The sequence below is a fragment of the Bufo bufo genome, chromosome 1 (assembly GCF_905171765.1).
Source record: "Bufo bufo chromosome 1, aBufBuf1.1, whole genome shotgun sequence".
Taxonomy (NCBI): Eukaryota; Metazoa; Chordata; class Amphibia; order Anura; family Bufonidae; genus Bufo; species Bufo bufo.
This window is the reverse complement of record NC_053389.1, coordinates 442,442,948-442,459,403: the sequence shown is the minus strand read 5'-3', so window position 1 is coordinate 442,459,403 and position 16,456 is coordinate 442,442,948. Positions and strand designations below refer to the sequence as shown.

General features: G+C 42.3%; 1 protein-coding gene across 2 annotated transcripts in view; it reads left to right on the top strand.

The window, feature by feature from the left end:
* The window catches only part of PAH (phenylalanine hydroxylase), a 104,950-nt gene that overhangs the window by 60,739 nt on the left and 27,755 nt on the right, over nt 1-16,456 (top strand). The window contains exons 4-5 of one of the 2 annotated variants that reach the window (XM_040407790.1): nt 3,692-3,769; nt 9,005-9,093. In XM_040407790.1, the coding sequence (XP_040263724.1) occupies nt 3,692-3,769; nt 9,005-9,093 (167 nt within the window). The remainder of the gene's footprint in view (nt 1-3,691; nt 3,770-9,004; nt 9,094-16,456) is intronic. The other variant, XM_040407799.1, reaches the window with a different exon arrangement.

Here is a 16,456-nt window from a genome sequence, read left to right as displayed (position 1 = left end):
TTTTGGACTGGACACTTTTTGCTCAAATGTAAATAAAAGCTGAGAGAAATGGTTTTTTTTTCCACAATAATGCCTCTTGGTACATCATCTTATTATCTTTTGGGAGACACCTATGTCATTTCCCGTCAAAAAATTGCTTGCTGGTTGAATAAAAGTAACTTTAAGTCAAAATTTGCCAGGGGTATGAATAATTATGGGCAGCAATGTAACTACCATGCAAAAAGTTCACAAGACAAGGAAACCTCCAGGAATTGAAAATGACTGAGGTCTTACTTTGTGGTCCACTGGCGTCAGATGGGTCACAGTTTTTAAGAGGCACGTCTCGTAATAATTGTGCCAAATCTCAGGCCACCCATGTATTAGAGCTTAAATATACGTTAGCTAGGAGCTGATGTAGAATCATGTTACTGTACATGTGAAAGGAAAATGACACTTTAATTTATTATTAAAAGATATTTATATAGTGTATTCAACTTCCATAGTGCTTCACATAGCACAATATTGGGATTGTATCGTCTGCAGAAGACAGCATGGTACAGACATCAAAAGAGTGCTTACAAGATATATTATCTATCAGCAGATTTGTACCTATTACACTGACTGACCTGTTACATGTGCACTTGGCAGCTGAAGGCATCTGTGTTGGTCCCATGTTCATGTGCCCGCATTACTGAGAAAATGATGTTTTAATATATGTAAATTAGCCTCTAGGAGCAATGGGGGCATTGCCGTTACACCTAGAGGCTCTGCTCTCTCTGCAACTGCTGCACCCTCTGCACTTTTATTGACAGGGCCAAGAATGATGATGTCTTCACTGCCTGGCCCTGTCAAAGTGCAGGAGGCGCAGCAGTTGCAGAGAGAGCTGAGCTTCTAGGTGTAAGGGCAACACCCCCATTGCTCCTAGAGGTTTATTTTCATATATTAAAACATCATTTTTCTCAGCAATGTCTTCAGCTGATAGATGCCTTCAGCTGCCAAGTGCACATGCAACAGGTCAGTCAGTTTCATAGGCACAAATCTTCAGATGACTTTTAAATGGGTTTTCTGGGACTTAACTATTGATGACCTATCCATAAATATCAGATTGGCCTGGGACACTTGGTGATCAAGGTGTTTTCAGGAGATGCAGGGCTGGAACAAGACACTGGAACTGCACAGCTTCTTACACTGTCAGACCCCTGCCAATCTGATATTGATGACCTATCCAATAGCCAAGTTCCAGAAAACCACTTAAAGGGAACCTGTCATCAACTTTATGCTAACCTCACTGAGGGCAGCATAAAGTAGTGACAGAAATGCTGATTTCAGCTGAGTGTCACTCATGAGCTAAAAGTAAGTGGTTGCCGAGAACCAGCATCATAATCATTGCAGCCCGGGCCTTGGAAAGAGTCAAATCTACCTGAGAAGAGTCCTGGTTATTCCTAATCTCCTGCTCTCTCACCCATGTGCTGATGATTGGCAGTTCTCTCCTAGAGAGAAAGGGAGAAAACTAGGTAGAAGACTGTCAGTCATCAGCAGGTGGGCAGGGAGAGCAGGAATCCATGAATAACCAGGACTCTTCTCAGGTGGCCGTGACTCTTTTCCAGGCCCAGTCTACCATGATTGTGATGTTGGTTCTCGGCAACCACTTACTTTTAACTTATAAATAACAGACCGCTGAAATCAACTCACCTGTCTCTACTTTATACTGCCGTTAGTATGGGCAGCATAAGGTTGATGACAGGTTCCCTTTAAATGCTTATTGTTAAAACTGCAATAGCAAAGAGTTAAAAAGGAGCTTTTTCAAGCAAGTAATACCTTTCACTTTTTGCATGTATATAACTACAGTAGAAATGTAACTTCTGTGTGTGGGTGCCCATGCCTATTAATGTGTCTTATCCAGACATAGTTATGCACTTTCTGTTATGACACCAAAATCAATGCACTTTCATGACCCTTCTTGTCTTCTTCTTCACTACTACTGCTACTACTACTGGCTTTTATAATTCGTACAAGTAGAATATAAAGATAATGGCAATAATTGTTATAACAGCAATAATTAAGTAAAGCTGATAAACCATCTTTGCTTATTATTATTATCAAACTTAAAGGGGTTTTGTCACTTCAGCAAATGGCATTTAAGATTTAGAGAAAGTTAATACAAGGCACTTACTAATGTATTGTGACTGTCCATATTGCTTCCTTTGCTGGCTGGATTCATTTTTCCATCACATTATACACTGCTTGTTTCCATGGTTACAGACCACCCTGCAATCCAGCAGCGGTGGCCGTGTTTGCACACTATAGGAAAAACACTGGCCTATGCGTGCTCCCATGGACCCAGCCTTTTTCTACAGTGTGCAAGCATGAACACCGCTGCAGGATTGCAGGGTGGTCATAACCATGTATATAATGAGATGAAAAAATGAGTCCAGCCAGCAAAGGACACAATATGGACAATCACAATACATTAGTAAGTGTCTTGTATTAACTTTCTCTACATGATAAATGCCACTTTCAACCCCTTTAATAGTCAGTAGTGTCGATATAAAATCATCATTAAAAGATAGGTGAAGTTTTACACCCGGCACCCTTATCCATCAGCTTCTAGCAGGAGCTGCGGTCATTGGTACTAGCTGGAAGCATGGAAGGAGATTTCCAAAGGATAAATGGAGTTTAGAAAACTAATTTTTAAATAGTCAAACGAGGAAGGGTGTCCTTTATTCAGGATCAGTATCTATTACAGTGAAGAGCAGCTGAAAAGAGTGTACATCACTTTAGAGAAGCCATTTTTATTCAGTCCAATACACCTTAATAACAAGGCTTGAAAAACGTATATTGAAAAACGTATATAGTATACAACACTGTAGGTTTCAGAGTATTTATCTAGAGCTGTTTCTAGAATTATAGAGTCATAGGTTGTGTAACACATTGTAGTTTTGGAATAAAATTTCCCTTTCCTTTATGATCCACCCCTGCTTTTAGCTACAAAACTGGACAAAGTAGTGAAAACCGCTCTGCTAGAACATATAATAGATAAAATGTGGCTGGTAGATTCAGTCAATATATTCAGTGAATATACATTCACGCAGTGCCACCTTGTGGTGATATTTTGAAGTGACATCTCTAAGTATGGAGCAACTGAATAAACTGCACGCATGCTGGAGTTAGGCCTGTGTTAGTTGATATACCATGCACATTTATATACAAAAACTATTAAAGATTTGTTACTAAAAGAACAACAATAATTACATTGCAATTTTTAAGGGGATTTTCTGGATCTGATGATATTATGACTATCCTTAGATAAATTACAAAATGAGTAAAGAATATCAAACTGCTCGAACGCTGGATTCAGATACATACTACACCTAGTCCTTAGGCTAGTTAAAGCTGATTAATAAGGTTGTCTGTTAGCACAGAGGTTAACGCTTCATTGGGAATCTCAGTCTGAATCCAGCATGCATTATAATCCTTGAATATATTTTCTAAACCAAGCTGTGTCCTGCTGCCCAGGTTTTAATTCTTGCTTATATATGTTATGTATATGATAATATGCATATGATATATTATTGCACATTGTATCATTGCATATCTGTTTGTATTGATTGCTTTATTATGACTTGATAATTAACTTGATACATATTGCTCTGCTTTTCTTTTCTCATTTTTACCTGTGCTGCATTCTTCTTCTTCCATCACTTGATTTCAGGTCCCAGTTCTGCTTTTTTGCTTCATGACAGCTTGTCCTCCACAGCATCTGTGCTGAATGGGAAACATGTGATTGCTGGTGAGTGATCTAAAGGTGCAGCTGCCATAAGGGTGGGATCTTCTGTGAGGCCTGATTCACACGACATGCTGGTCTATGTGTCGGCCACATCTCCTGGACCGGACCGTGGCTTGCCCTCATCAGCACTGACGCATGACTACTGATTTATGATACAATCATTCCTATCTGATTGTAGTCTGTTGTAACCGTACTCACATCATCTTGAGTGAAGTGTCTAATATCAACCAATATTAGCTTTTACTGCAACATCAAACTCATAAAACTGATGGAACACTTTTACTATTGTGGCTACACTGAATTTTGGCAAAATATGGCACAATTTGGCGCTAAATTTAGACATATTTATGAAGTAGGTAAGTCAAAAGGAATAATCTACTATTCCTTGTCTGCCAGTGTGGCTTAGCAGGAAAAAAGACATGGCTTAAGAAGTGACATTTTGATCCCAAATTTTGCCACAATTTTTTTTTTTCAAAGTAAGTGAACCAATAGATGCTATAAGTTTAGATACAAGTTAAAAGTGTCTGTCCTTGCACCTAATTTATCATTCAGCATGAGCCACTGTGATAAATGAGGCACATATTTAGACTGCCTAAGTTTACACTATCTACCTTTTAGGCCCCTTTCACAAGTCAGTGAATCACAATTCACGGGCAGCACATGTACTACCGTATTTTTCGCCCATAAGACGCACCTAGTTTTAGAGGAGGACAATAAGAAAAAAATATATTTTTCATTAGACCTCAGATCAGCAATCAGACCCCCAATGTTAATCAGACCTCAGCTCACAGCCCCAATCAGATCTCCAATGTTAATAAGATCTCAGATTAGACCCCAATGTGAATGACCCCCAATGAGACCTCAGATCAGAGCCCAATATAAATAAGACCCCCAATCAGACCTCCGATGAGACCCCCATGCCTCATATCAGTCCCCAGCCATATGTGATCAGCCCCCAGTCATATAATCAGCCCCCAGCCGTTTGTACTCAGCCCCCAGCCTTATGTGAGCAGCCCCCAGCCATAATTCAGCCTCAGATCACAAAATAAAAAACCCACTTACCTCTCCTGCTCCAGGACGCCGCCGCTCCTCACATCGCGATCCTCTTCCTCTTGTGGTCGGCTGTCGGCTGTGAACTGGAGCGCACAGCGTGAGGTACCAGAGCGCCCTCACGCTGTGTGCAGCCTTCACAGCCGACAGCCAAGGACCAGGAAGCGGTGAGTACAGAGCCTTCACCGCTTCCTGCCTTCTCGGTACTAATGAGCGCTTCCACAATCGAAGCGCTCATTAGTATTCGCACTATAAGACGCAGGGGCATTTTACCCCCACTTTGGTGGCGAAAAATACGGTAATTGATTTTAATGTGTTTATTCACAAATCAGTGATTTTCCACTGACCATGAGTAAGTGGAAAAACCACGGAGACATGCTTGATTTTGTTCCGGAATGTGGACCAAACACATCCATTGAAGTCTATGAGTCCGCGAAAAACCATTGACACAACATGGATGGTGTCTGTGTTTTGCCTCTATTTCATGGATTGTTGGTAAAATAAGCTCTGGAAGTTAATTTTCAACCTAGCAGTGTACGTGGAATAAGAACGACACATGGAAGGCAAAAAACGGACACATGGACCAAACATGGATCCTTTACATACATCTTCATGAATGAATCACAATCTTGTCACTGATGTCACCACAGAAATGGATGTGTGAAAGAGGCCCTAGAGAGGATTAAGAAATCTTCCCATTTACAATAGATTCTTATATGTGATCTAATATAGAGAAGGAACCACTATTATTTTTTCACCCCTTTGCCTACAAGGCCCCGTGCATAGGGCTTTTTGAAATTACCAATATATTTGCTTGTCCTGCACACTGCTAAGTAGCGTGCGGTATTCTGCCAATCAAGTAAAGACACAAGCTGTCACAAAGCCTGACAGCTGTAATCTGCATCTGCAGTGCTTTTAGTCAGATTTAGATTACCATATGTACAGATGTGTCCACCGTTAACTGATCTCTGTAATTTGTCATGAAACCCATCCAGTACAATATCAAGACATCTTATCTAAACTCTGGACCTGCTGCAATTCACATCACAACCACTGGGTGTCCAGTATACCACATTCAGCTCAGTTAGGTTGAGTTCATACTTCAGTTATTTGGTCAGTTATTTCCATCAAATAGGGCTCATTCACATGACTGTATACACACTTACTTGACTGTTCTAGTAACTCCAAAGGCTACTTTCACACTTGCGGCAGAGTGATCCGGCAAGCAGTTCCGTCGTGGGAACTGCCTGCCGGATCCGGGAAAACGTATGCCAACTGATGGCATTAATAAGACTGATCAGGATCCTGATCAGTTTTAAAAATGCCTGAACAGTCCAAAAAATGTAATCCAGCAAAACGGATCCGGCATTTCTTTTTTTCACCTTTTTTTCACTTTTTTTTCGGTGTGCGCATGCGCAGACCGGAAGGACGGATCAAGCATTCCGGTATTTTGAATGCCGGATCCGATACATTCCTATGGAAAAAAATGCCGGATCCGGCATTCAGGCAAGTCTTCAGTTTTTTTCGCCTGAGATAAAACCGTAGCATGCTACGGTTTTATCTCTGTCCTGATCAGTCAAAATGACTGAACTGAAGACATCCTGATGCATCCTGAACGGAATGTCTCCATTCAGAATGCATGGGAATGAAACTGATCAGTTCTTTTCCAGAAGTGAAAGAAGGATTCTGGGAGTGTTTTGTGGACCTGCAAAAAGTGGAAATCGGCCCTTTACACAGGCCGACAGTTGAACAGATCATCGCTAACCAGTGTTAATAGTAATGCTCATTAGCGATGATCTGGCAGGGTAATCTGGTATTATATGCTACATAGTGGTATCGGATGCTGCTGGGAGGTATTATATGCTACATAGTCTTATCGGATGCTGCTAGCAGGTATTATATCCTACATAGTGTTATCGGATGCTGCTGGGAGGTATTATATGCTACACATAGTGTTATCGGATGCTGCTATGAGGTATTATATGCTACATAGTGTTATCGGATGCTGCTGGGAGGTATTATATGCTACATAGTGGTATCGGATGCTGCTGGGAGGTATTATATGCTACATAGTCTTATCGGATGCTGCTAGCAGGTATTATATGCTACATAGTGTTATCGGATGCTGCTGGGAGGTATTATATGCTACAAAGTGTTATCGGATGCTGCTAGCAGGTATTATATGCTACATAGTGTTATCGGATGCTGCTGGGAGGTATTATATGCTACATAGTGGTATCGGATGCTGCTGGGAGGTATTATATGCTACATAGTGGTATCGGATGCTGCTGGGAGGTATTATATGCTACATAGTGTTATCGGATGCTGCTGGGAGGTATTATATGCTACATAGTCTTATCGGATGCTGCTAGCAGGTATTATATGCTACATAGTGTTATCGGATGCTGCTGGGAGGTATTATATGCTACAAAGTGTTATCGGAATGCTGCTAGCAGGTATTATATGCTACATAGTGGTATCGGATGCCTGCTGGGAGGTATTATAGCTACAATAGTGGTATCGGATGCTGCTGGGAGGTATTATATGCTACATAGTGTTATCGGGATGCTGCGGGAGGTATTATAGCTACATTAGTCTTTATCGGATGCTGCTAGCAGGTATTATATGCTACATAGTGTTATCGGATGCTGCTGGGAGGTATTATATGCTACAAAGTGTTATCGGGATGCTGCTAGCAGGTATTATATGCTACATAGTGTTATCGATGCTGCTGGGAGGTATAAATGCTACATAGAGGTATCGGATGCTGCTGGGAGGTATATATGCTACATAGTCTTATCGGATGCTGCTGGAGGTATTATATGCTACATAGTTATATCGGATGCTGCTGGGAGGTATTATATGCTACATAGTCTTATCGGATGCTGCTAGCAGGTATTATATGCTACATAGTGTTATCGGATGCTGCTGGGAGGTATTATATGCTACAAAGTGGTTATCGGATGCTGCTAGCAGGTATTATATGCTACATAGTGTTATCGGATGCTGCTGGGAGGTATTTGAAATGAACAAAGCCTAAAAAGAAAATCTGTGGGCGGCCCATATATTTGACAATTTTGAGACTCCCGATCTACATGTACAGTATAAAATGTTTCTGCTAGGTCTTATGCTCATGTCTCAATTTACAGGTTTTAGCTAGAAACACAATGCGCCACCTGCTGTGTGACCTGTTGTATTGTAGGAACTTTTGGTATTGCAGAGAGTCACAAGATTGGATATTGTGTTGAAATTAGTTTGGTCATGTGTTGAGATAAATGAACAGTTAAGTGTGGACACATCTGTTACAGCTGGTATTCTGCTGCACATATTGTTAGGGCCCATTCACAAGGCATTTTTTGCCAGCAGAATTTCGGTGCCGACACCCCCGCCCAGATTTTTTCTGCGGCCGTGTGATTTCTGTCTCCCATTACAGCAGTAGCCACGCTGAGAACTGACATGTACCCTCTTGAAACTCTCACTCCACAATCTTCAGCGCAGCATCCCATTGAAATGAATGGGAGACAGAAACCACATAGCTGCTGGTGAAATTTCAGCGCGGGTGTTTGTGACAAAATTCCGTTGGCATAAAACACATGGTGCATGGGACCTAAGTTTCTCCATAGTGCTATATATTAGCATGAAATCATTTCCACGTTTAGAATGAGTATTTCCAATAAAAAACTTTTTATTAGGGAATTATGATGCACTCCAAAAAAGTGTAACTTTAAATGAAGAGATATTTATATATATTAGGTTCATAGCAACTGAATATTAGCAAGTTACTAAAGCCTGTTGTGGTCACTTCATTACTATAACAGAAAAAATATATATATTTTTGTCACATTAAAATTGTGTCGACCATATTCTTCTGGAAAATCAACAACATTTTTTATTTCTATTACTTTAGTACAATGTTAATAAAAATTTCAGCTGCCTATTGTCACCACTAGGGGACCTATCTGTATGAAGAACCTATTCAGGTCAATAGAAGCAATACAGAACTGTATACACATTAGCCTTTTAATGCTAACAGAAGGCAGACAAGAGTTGTGAAGTAGCACAATGTACTAAAGAAAAGAAACATCACAGCCATATTATGTTTATCAGGAAAACATAAATGTCAATATATACATTTATTACATTATTATAAATGGTGTCAATTGTTATTGCTTTTCTCTTTTGTTTTAGTCCCATGGTTTCCAAAAACCATTCAAGACCTTGACAAGTTTGCAAATCAGATCTTGAGCTATGGAGCGGAACTTGATGCAGATCATCCTGTAAGAATGCGTTCCTATTTGTTTATTATAGTCACTGCTATTTGTTTTACTGTCCTGTCTCAGAGTGAGTGACGTGAAAATTATGCAGGCAGATATTACAAGGATTAGTCTTTTATAGAATTGAGCAAATTTCAGAATTTGTCATGAATTTAAAAAAAAATTCAGATTCTAACAAACTTGATTTTTTTTTAGATTTGTTTTAGCCGAATCAAAGAGAGAAAAAAACTGCCAATGCATAATGTTCCCCTGGGATAGAGACATGCAAATCTATTTTCTTCCAAATGGAAAGAGTATTGTGCACCAACAGGTGTAAAATAACTATCCAAAAGCAATGTATAATGTAGATAATAGCCAATCTAGCATCTCATCTGCACACAGCTTTCTAGATGATTACCTTTTCTTTCACACGGGCGAGATTTCCACGCGGGTGCAATGCGTGAGGTGAACGCATTGCACCCGCACTGAATCCAGACCCATTCATTCTATGGGGGCTGTGCACATGAGCGGTGATTTTCACGCATCACTTGTACGTTGCGTGAAAATCGCAGCATGCTTCTCTTTGTGCGTTTTTCACGTAACGCAGGCCCCATAGAAGAGAATGGGGTTGCGTGAAAATCGCAAGCATCCGCAAGCCAGTGCGGATGCGGTGCGATTTTCACACACGGTTGCTAGATGACGATCGGGGTGGGGACCCGATCATTATTATTTCCCCTTATAACATGGTTATAAGGGAAAATAATAGCATTCTGAGTACAGAATGCATAGTACAATAGGGCTGGAGGGGTTAAAAAAAATAAAAATAATTTAACTCACCTTAATCCACTTGTTCGCGCAGCCGGCATCTCTTCTGTCTTGTTCTGTGAGGAATAGGACCTTTGATGATGTCACTACGTTCATCACATGGTCCGTCACATGATCCATCACCATGGTGATGGATCATGTGACTGGCCATGTGTTGAGCGTAGTGACGTCATCAAAGGTCATTTTCCTCACAGATGAAGACAGAAGAGATGCCGGCTGCGCGAACAAGTGGATTAAGGTGAGTTAAATGATTTTTTATTCTTTTTTAACCCCTCCAGCCCTATTTTACTATGCATTCTGTATTCAGAATGCTATTATTTTCCCTTATAACCATGGCTCAGTAGAGGCTGTCCTCTTTTTTTTTTTTTATAAAAAAAATCTGTTCTTACCAGTTTAATCTCTGTTTTGTCCCCTATCAGGGGCCGGTGTATGGAATAGATTTTAGGAACCGGGAAATGGAAAAAGATGGTTGGTCGGACCTCTTACTTCCAATTTGGGGCACTGCGCGTGCGCCGTGCAATGTACTGTGCCACCCTATATGAGTGGTGTGTTAAGTAGTACTATTCCTATCAGTTTAATCCCTGTTACGTCCCCTATCAGGGGCCGGTGTATGGAATAGATTTTAGGAACCGGGAGATGGAAAAAGATGGTTGGTTGGTCCTCTTACTTCCAATTTGGGGCACTGCGCGTGCGCCGTGCAATGTACTTTGCCACGCTATATGAGTGGTGTGTTAAGTAGTGCTATTCTTATCAGTTTAATCCCTGTTACGTCCCCTATCAGGGGACGTGTATCGAATAGATTTTAGACAACCGCAAAGAGTTGTCAATAGTTGACACACTCATGACATAAATTTTATTCCTCTATGCGTCAATCTTGGTGTAGTGATGACTGTGCTCGTACGCACGTTTGGAAGATTGCAGGCGATGGGGTTTTTTCAAAGCCTATGGTCATGCTGAGGTAGTTCAGTGACAGTTAAGTGACCCAGAAAACAATGATTCTGCAGTGTAGGCCCATTGTTGGCCTAGTAGGCTTTAAAGGGTTTCTATCACTTCGTATGACATAATTAGCTGTCAGACACTAGCGATCCGCTAGTGTCTGCTCTGGCCAACCATCCTAATATAACAGCTTTTGGGGCAGCCGTTTTGCTAAAAAAAGAACTTTTATAAATATGCTAATGAGCCTCTAGGTGCTATGTGGGCGTCATTAGCACCTAGAGGCTCCGTCTACCTTCATAAACAGCCACCGCCCAGCGCGTCCCTCCAGCCCGCCCATCTCCTGCTGAATGCGATCCTCCGTGTGACACAGCAGACGAATTCTCGCGCATGCGCCGTGCACGGCTGTATTCGGCGCATGCGCAGTGAATGTCTGACCGCTTCCCTGCTCAGACATATCCACTGCGCCTGCGCCGATGACGTCTTAGTGCTCCAAGGAACAGGCGTAGTGGAGATTTTTTGCCCCTTTTTTAGTTAGTTGTTTTTTTTTTTCTGTTAGTTTTAGGTTGAGTTCGTGAACACCCGAGCCCCCACACACACGCACACAAAATAAAGAGTTACACACACGCGCATATACACGCAGACACACACTCCCCTATGGCCCGCCGGATGTTCTCGGCCGAGGAGGCATACGCCCAGCTTGCCTCCGACTCCGAGAGTCCCAGTGAGGACGAGGATGATCCCACTTTCCTGTTGTCATCCGCGTCCTCCTCATCATCTAGCGATGATGATGAGCCCCCAAGGCGGCGGAGACGCCACCAGGCGGAGCAAGGGGACCGCCATGTTAGGGACCCTGTGGCCCAGCCTAGTACAAGCAGCTCTGGGGCTCGTACTGGTTTCCCGGCCCACCAGTTAAATCCACCGGAGCACCCTGCCGGTGAACTTGTCTGGTGTAGCCCAGAGCGATACGAGCCCGTGATTCCTGATTTTGTAGGCCAATCAGGAATCCAGATTTCCACAGTGGGCTACACTGAATATGACTTTTTTCGTCATTTTTTCAGTGACCCACTGGAAAATCTGATGGTGGAGCAGACGAATCTGTACGCCCAACAGTTCGTCGCTCAACACCCGGGCTCCTTTTTGGCCAGGCCCGGTGGCTTTACGCCGGTCAGTGCAGCCGAAATGAGGACATTTTGGGGCCTCGTGCTGCATATGGGCCTGGTCAAGAAACCCAGTGTCAGGCTGTACTGGAGTGGGGACGTCCATATACCAGACCCCACTTTACAGTACGGCCATGACACGCTCCCGGTTTGAGGCCATCCGGAAATGTCTGCATTATTCCGATAATGCAGCATGTCCACACCCGAGGGATCCTGCCCATGACCGTCTGTATAAGAGACGGCCGGTCATCGATCACTTTGGGGCCAAATTCATGGAGGCCTATGTACCTGGAAGGGAGGGTCGCAGTTGTTGAGGCTCTCATTGCGTTCAAGGGGGAGACTCATTTTCCTTCCGCCAGTATGTGCCCTCCAAGCGGGCGAGGTATGGCGTAAAGCTATACAAAACTTGTGAGAGTACCTCAGGGTACACTTACAAATTTCGTATATACGAGGGGCGAGATTCCCGGATTCAAACCACCAGAATGTCCCCCCTCTCTGGGTGTTAGCGGGAAACTTGTGTGTGGACCTTATGTATCCACTGCTGGATAAGGGTTACCACCTGTACGTGGATAACTTTTATACCAGTATCCCCTTGTTCCAGTCCCTTGCCGCCAGATCCACGTTCGCTTGTGGGACCGTGCGGAAAAATCAACGCGGCCTTCCTGCCCTCCCCCTCCAGGTACCTATCCCAGGGGTGAGACCCGTGCCCTTACACTGGAAACCTGTTGCTGGTCAGGTATAAGGACAAGAGGGATGTCCTTATGCTGTCCACAATTCATGGTAACGGCATCACCCCTGTCCCTGTGTGCGAGGTACCGCGGCAACGGTCCTCAAGCCCGATTGTATCGTCGCCTACAATCGGTATATGGGAGGAGTTGATCTCTCGGATCAAGTCCTCAAGCCATATAACGCCATGCGCAAAACCCGGACATGGTACAAAAAAGTTGCGGTCTACTTGGTGCAGGTTGCCATGTACAACTCTTTTGTACTATCCCGAAGCGCTGCAGCACAGGGACATTTCTTCCAGTTCTATGAGGCAGTCCTCAAGGCCCTGATCTTTTCGGACCGGAAAGAGCAGGCCGGAGTACCTCGGGAACAGTAGGGGTGCCCGGATCGTCCCCTGGCCAACACTTTCCAGGTGTGGTCCCCATGACTGGAAAGAAGGGACGAACCCAAAAAAGTGCAGAGTGTGTCACAGGAGGGGGATACGGAAGTGACACCACTACACAATGTGACACGTGCCCGATCATCCGGGCCTCTGCATTATTGGTTGCTTCAGGGAGTATCACACTTCCATGGAGTACTAAATTTAGATCCCAATTTAGCACTGACATCGGAAAAAAAAACTGGTCTCAGACTTGGAGGACACCAAAAAAATGAAATAATTTATTAAAAAGTAGACATATTAGGTATTGCCGTGTCGGTAATATCTCCTCTATAAAAAATACCCCATGACCTAACCCCCTAGATTAACACGGTCCAAGGAAAAAAAAAAAAAAGGTGCAAAAAAAGATTTTTTTTGTCACCTTAAATAACAAAAAAGTTTAATAGCAAGCGATCATAAAGTCATATAGCCCCCAAAATAGTGCCAATAAAACCGTCCGCTCGTCCCGCAAAAAATGAGCCCCCACATAAGATAATCAGATAAAAAAAAAATAATAAATGACACCTAGACTTTAGAGATACAAAATATTTTTTTTTGTATCAATAAGGATAATATAGTCTAAAACCTAAATAAATGTAAAGAAAAGTAGACTTATTAGGTATCGCCGCGTTCGTAAGAATCTCCTCGATAAAAATACCCCATGATCCAACCCCCCAGATTAACACGGTCAAAAAAAAAAAGGGCAAAAAACTATTATTTTTTGTCACCAAACATAACAAAAAAATTTAATAGCAAGCGATAAAAAAGTCATATAGCCCCCAAAATAGTGCCAATAAAACCGTCCGCTCGTCCCGCAAAAAATGAGCCGACACATAAGATAATCGGATAAAAAATAAATAAAAAAATGACACCTAGACTTTAGAGATCCAAAAATTTTATTTTTGTATCAAAAAGGATAATATAGTCAAAAACCTAAATAATTATAAAAAAAAGTAGACTTATTAGGTATCGCCACGTCCGTAAGAATCTCCTCTATAAAAATATCCCATGACCTAACCCCCCAGATTAACACGGTTAAAAAAACAAAAAAAAACGGTGCCAAAAAAAGCAATTTTTGGCACTTTTCCATTTCAATCCGTTTTTTCCGGTAACAAAACAAGGGTTAACAACCAAACAAAAGGTAATATTTATTACCCTGATACTGCAGTTTACAGAAATGCCACATTTGTGGTCGTAAACTGCTGTATCAGTAAAAGGGAGGCCGCAAAAGGAAAGGACCGAATGGTTTCTGGAAGGCCGATTTTGATGGCCTTTTTTATTGACACCATGTCCCTTTTGAAGCCCCCCTGATGCCCCCCTAGAGTAAAAACTCCCTAAAAGTGACCCCATCTAAGAAACGAAACCCCTCAAGGTATTCAAAACTGATTATACAAACTTTATTAACCCTTTAGGTGTTCCTCAACAGTTAATGGCAAATGGAGATGAAATTTCAGAATTTCAATTTTTGGTAACCTTGCCTCACAAAAATGTAATATAGAGCAACCAAAAATCATATGTACCCTAAAAATAGTCCCCCAAAAAATGCCACCTTATCCCCTAGTTTCCAAAATGGGGTCACTTTTAGGGAGTTTCGACTCCAGGGGTGCATCAGGGGGGTTGAAACAGGACACGGTGTAAATAAGCCGGTCCATAAAAATCAGCCCTCCAAAAACCAAATGGCGCACCTTTCACTCTACGCCCCACTGTGTGGCCGTACAGTAGTTTACGGCCACATATTGGGTGTTTCTGTAAACGGCAGAGTCAGGGCAATAAAGATACAGTCTTGTTTGGCTGTTAACCCTTGCTTTGTTAGTGGAAAAAATGGGTTAAAATGGAAAATTTGGCAAAAAAATGAAATTTTCAAATTTTATCTCCATTTGCCACTTACTCTTGTGCAACACCTAAAGGGTTAACGACGAAAGTAAAATCAGTTTTGAATACCTTGAGGGGTGTACTTTCTTAGATGGGGTCACTTTTAGGGAGTTTCTACTCCAGGGGGGCATCAGGGGGGTTGAAACAGGACACGGTGTAAATAAACCGGTCCATAGAAATCAGCCCTCCAAAAACCAAACGGCGCACCTTTCACTCTACGCCCCGCTGTGTGGCCGTACAGTAGTTTACGGCCACATATTGGGTGTTTCTGTAAACGGCAGAGTCAGGGCAATAAAGATACAGTCTTGTTTGGCTGTTAACCCTTGCTTTGTTAGTGGAAAAAATGGGTTAAATGGAAAATTTGGCAAAAAAAATGAAATTTTCAAATTTCATCCCCATTTGCCAATAACTCTTGTGCAACACCTAAAGGGTTAAACGACGTATGTAAAATCAGTTTTGAATACCTTGAGGGGTTGTACTTTCTTAGATGGGTGTCACATTTAGGGAGTTTCTACTCCAGGGGGGCATCAGGGGGGTTGAAACAGGCACGGTGTAAATAAACCGGTCCATAAAATCAGCCCTCCAAAAACCAAACGGCGCACCATTCACTCTACGCCCCGCTGTGTGGCCGTACAGTAGTTTACGGCCACATATTGGGTGTTTCAGTAAACGGCAGAGTCAGGGCAATAAAGATACAGTCTTGTTTGGCTGTTAACCTTGCTTTGTTAGTGGAAAAAATGGGTTAAAATGGAAAATTTGGCAAAAAAATGAAATTTTCAAATTTCATCCCCATTTGCCAATAACTCTTGTGCAACACCTAAAGGGTTAACGACGTATGTAAAATCAGTTTGAATACCTTGAGGGGTGTACTTTCTTAGATGGGGTCACTTTTAGGGAGTTTCTACTCCAGGGGGGCATCAGGGGGTTGAAACAGGACACGGTGTAAAAAACCGGTCCATAAAAATCAGCCCTCCAAAAACCAAACGGCGCACCTTCACTCTACGCCCCGCTGTGTGGCCGTACAGTAGTTTACGGCCACATATTGGGTGTTTCTGTAAACGGCAGAGTCAGGGCAAAAAAAGATACAGTCTTGTTTGGCTGTTAACCCTTGCTTTGTTAGTGGAAAAAATGGGTTAAAATGGAAAATTTAAATAAATGAAATTCTCAAATTTCATCCCCATTGCAAATAACTCTTGTGCAACACCTAAAGGGTTAACAACGTATGTAAAATCAGTTTTGAATACCTTGAGGGGTGTAGTTTCTTAGATGGGGTCATTTTTGGGTGGTTTCTATTATGTAAGCCTTGCAAAGTGACTTGAGACCTGAACTGGTCCCTAAAAATTGAGTTTTTGTAAATTTCTGAAAAATTTCAAGATTTGCTTCTAAACTTCTAAGGCCTCCTGCACACGGACGTTTTTTTTTTCCCGTTTACTGGCCGTTTTTTGCGTTCAGT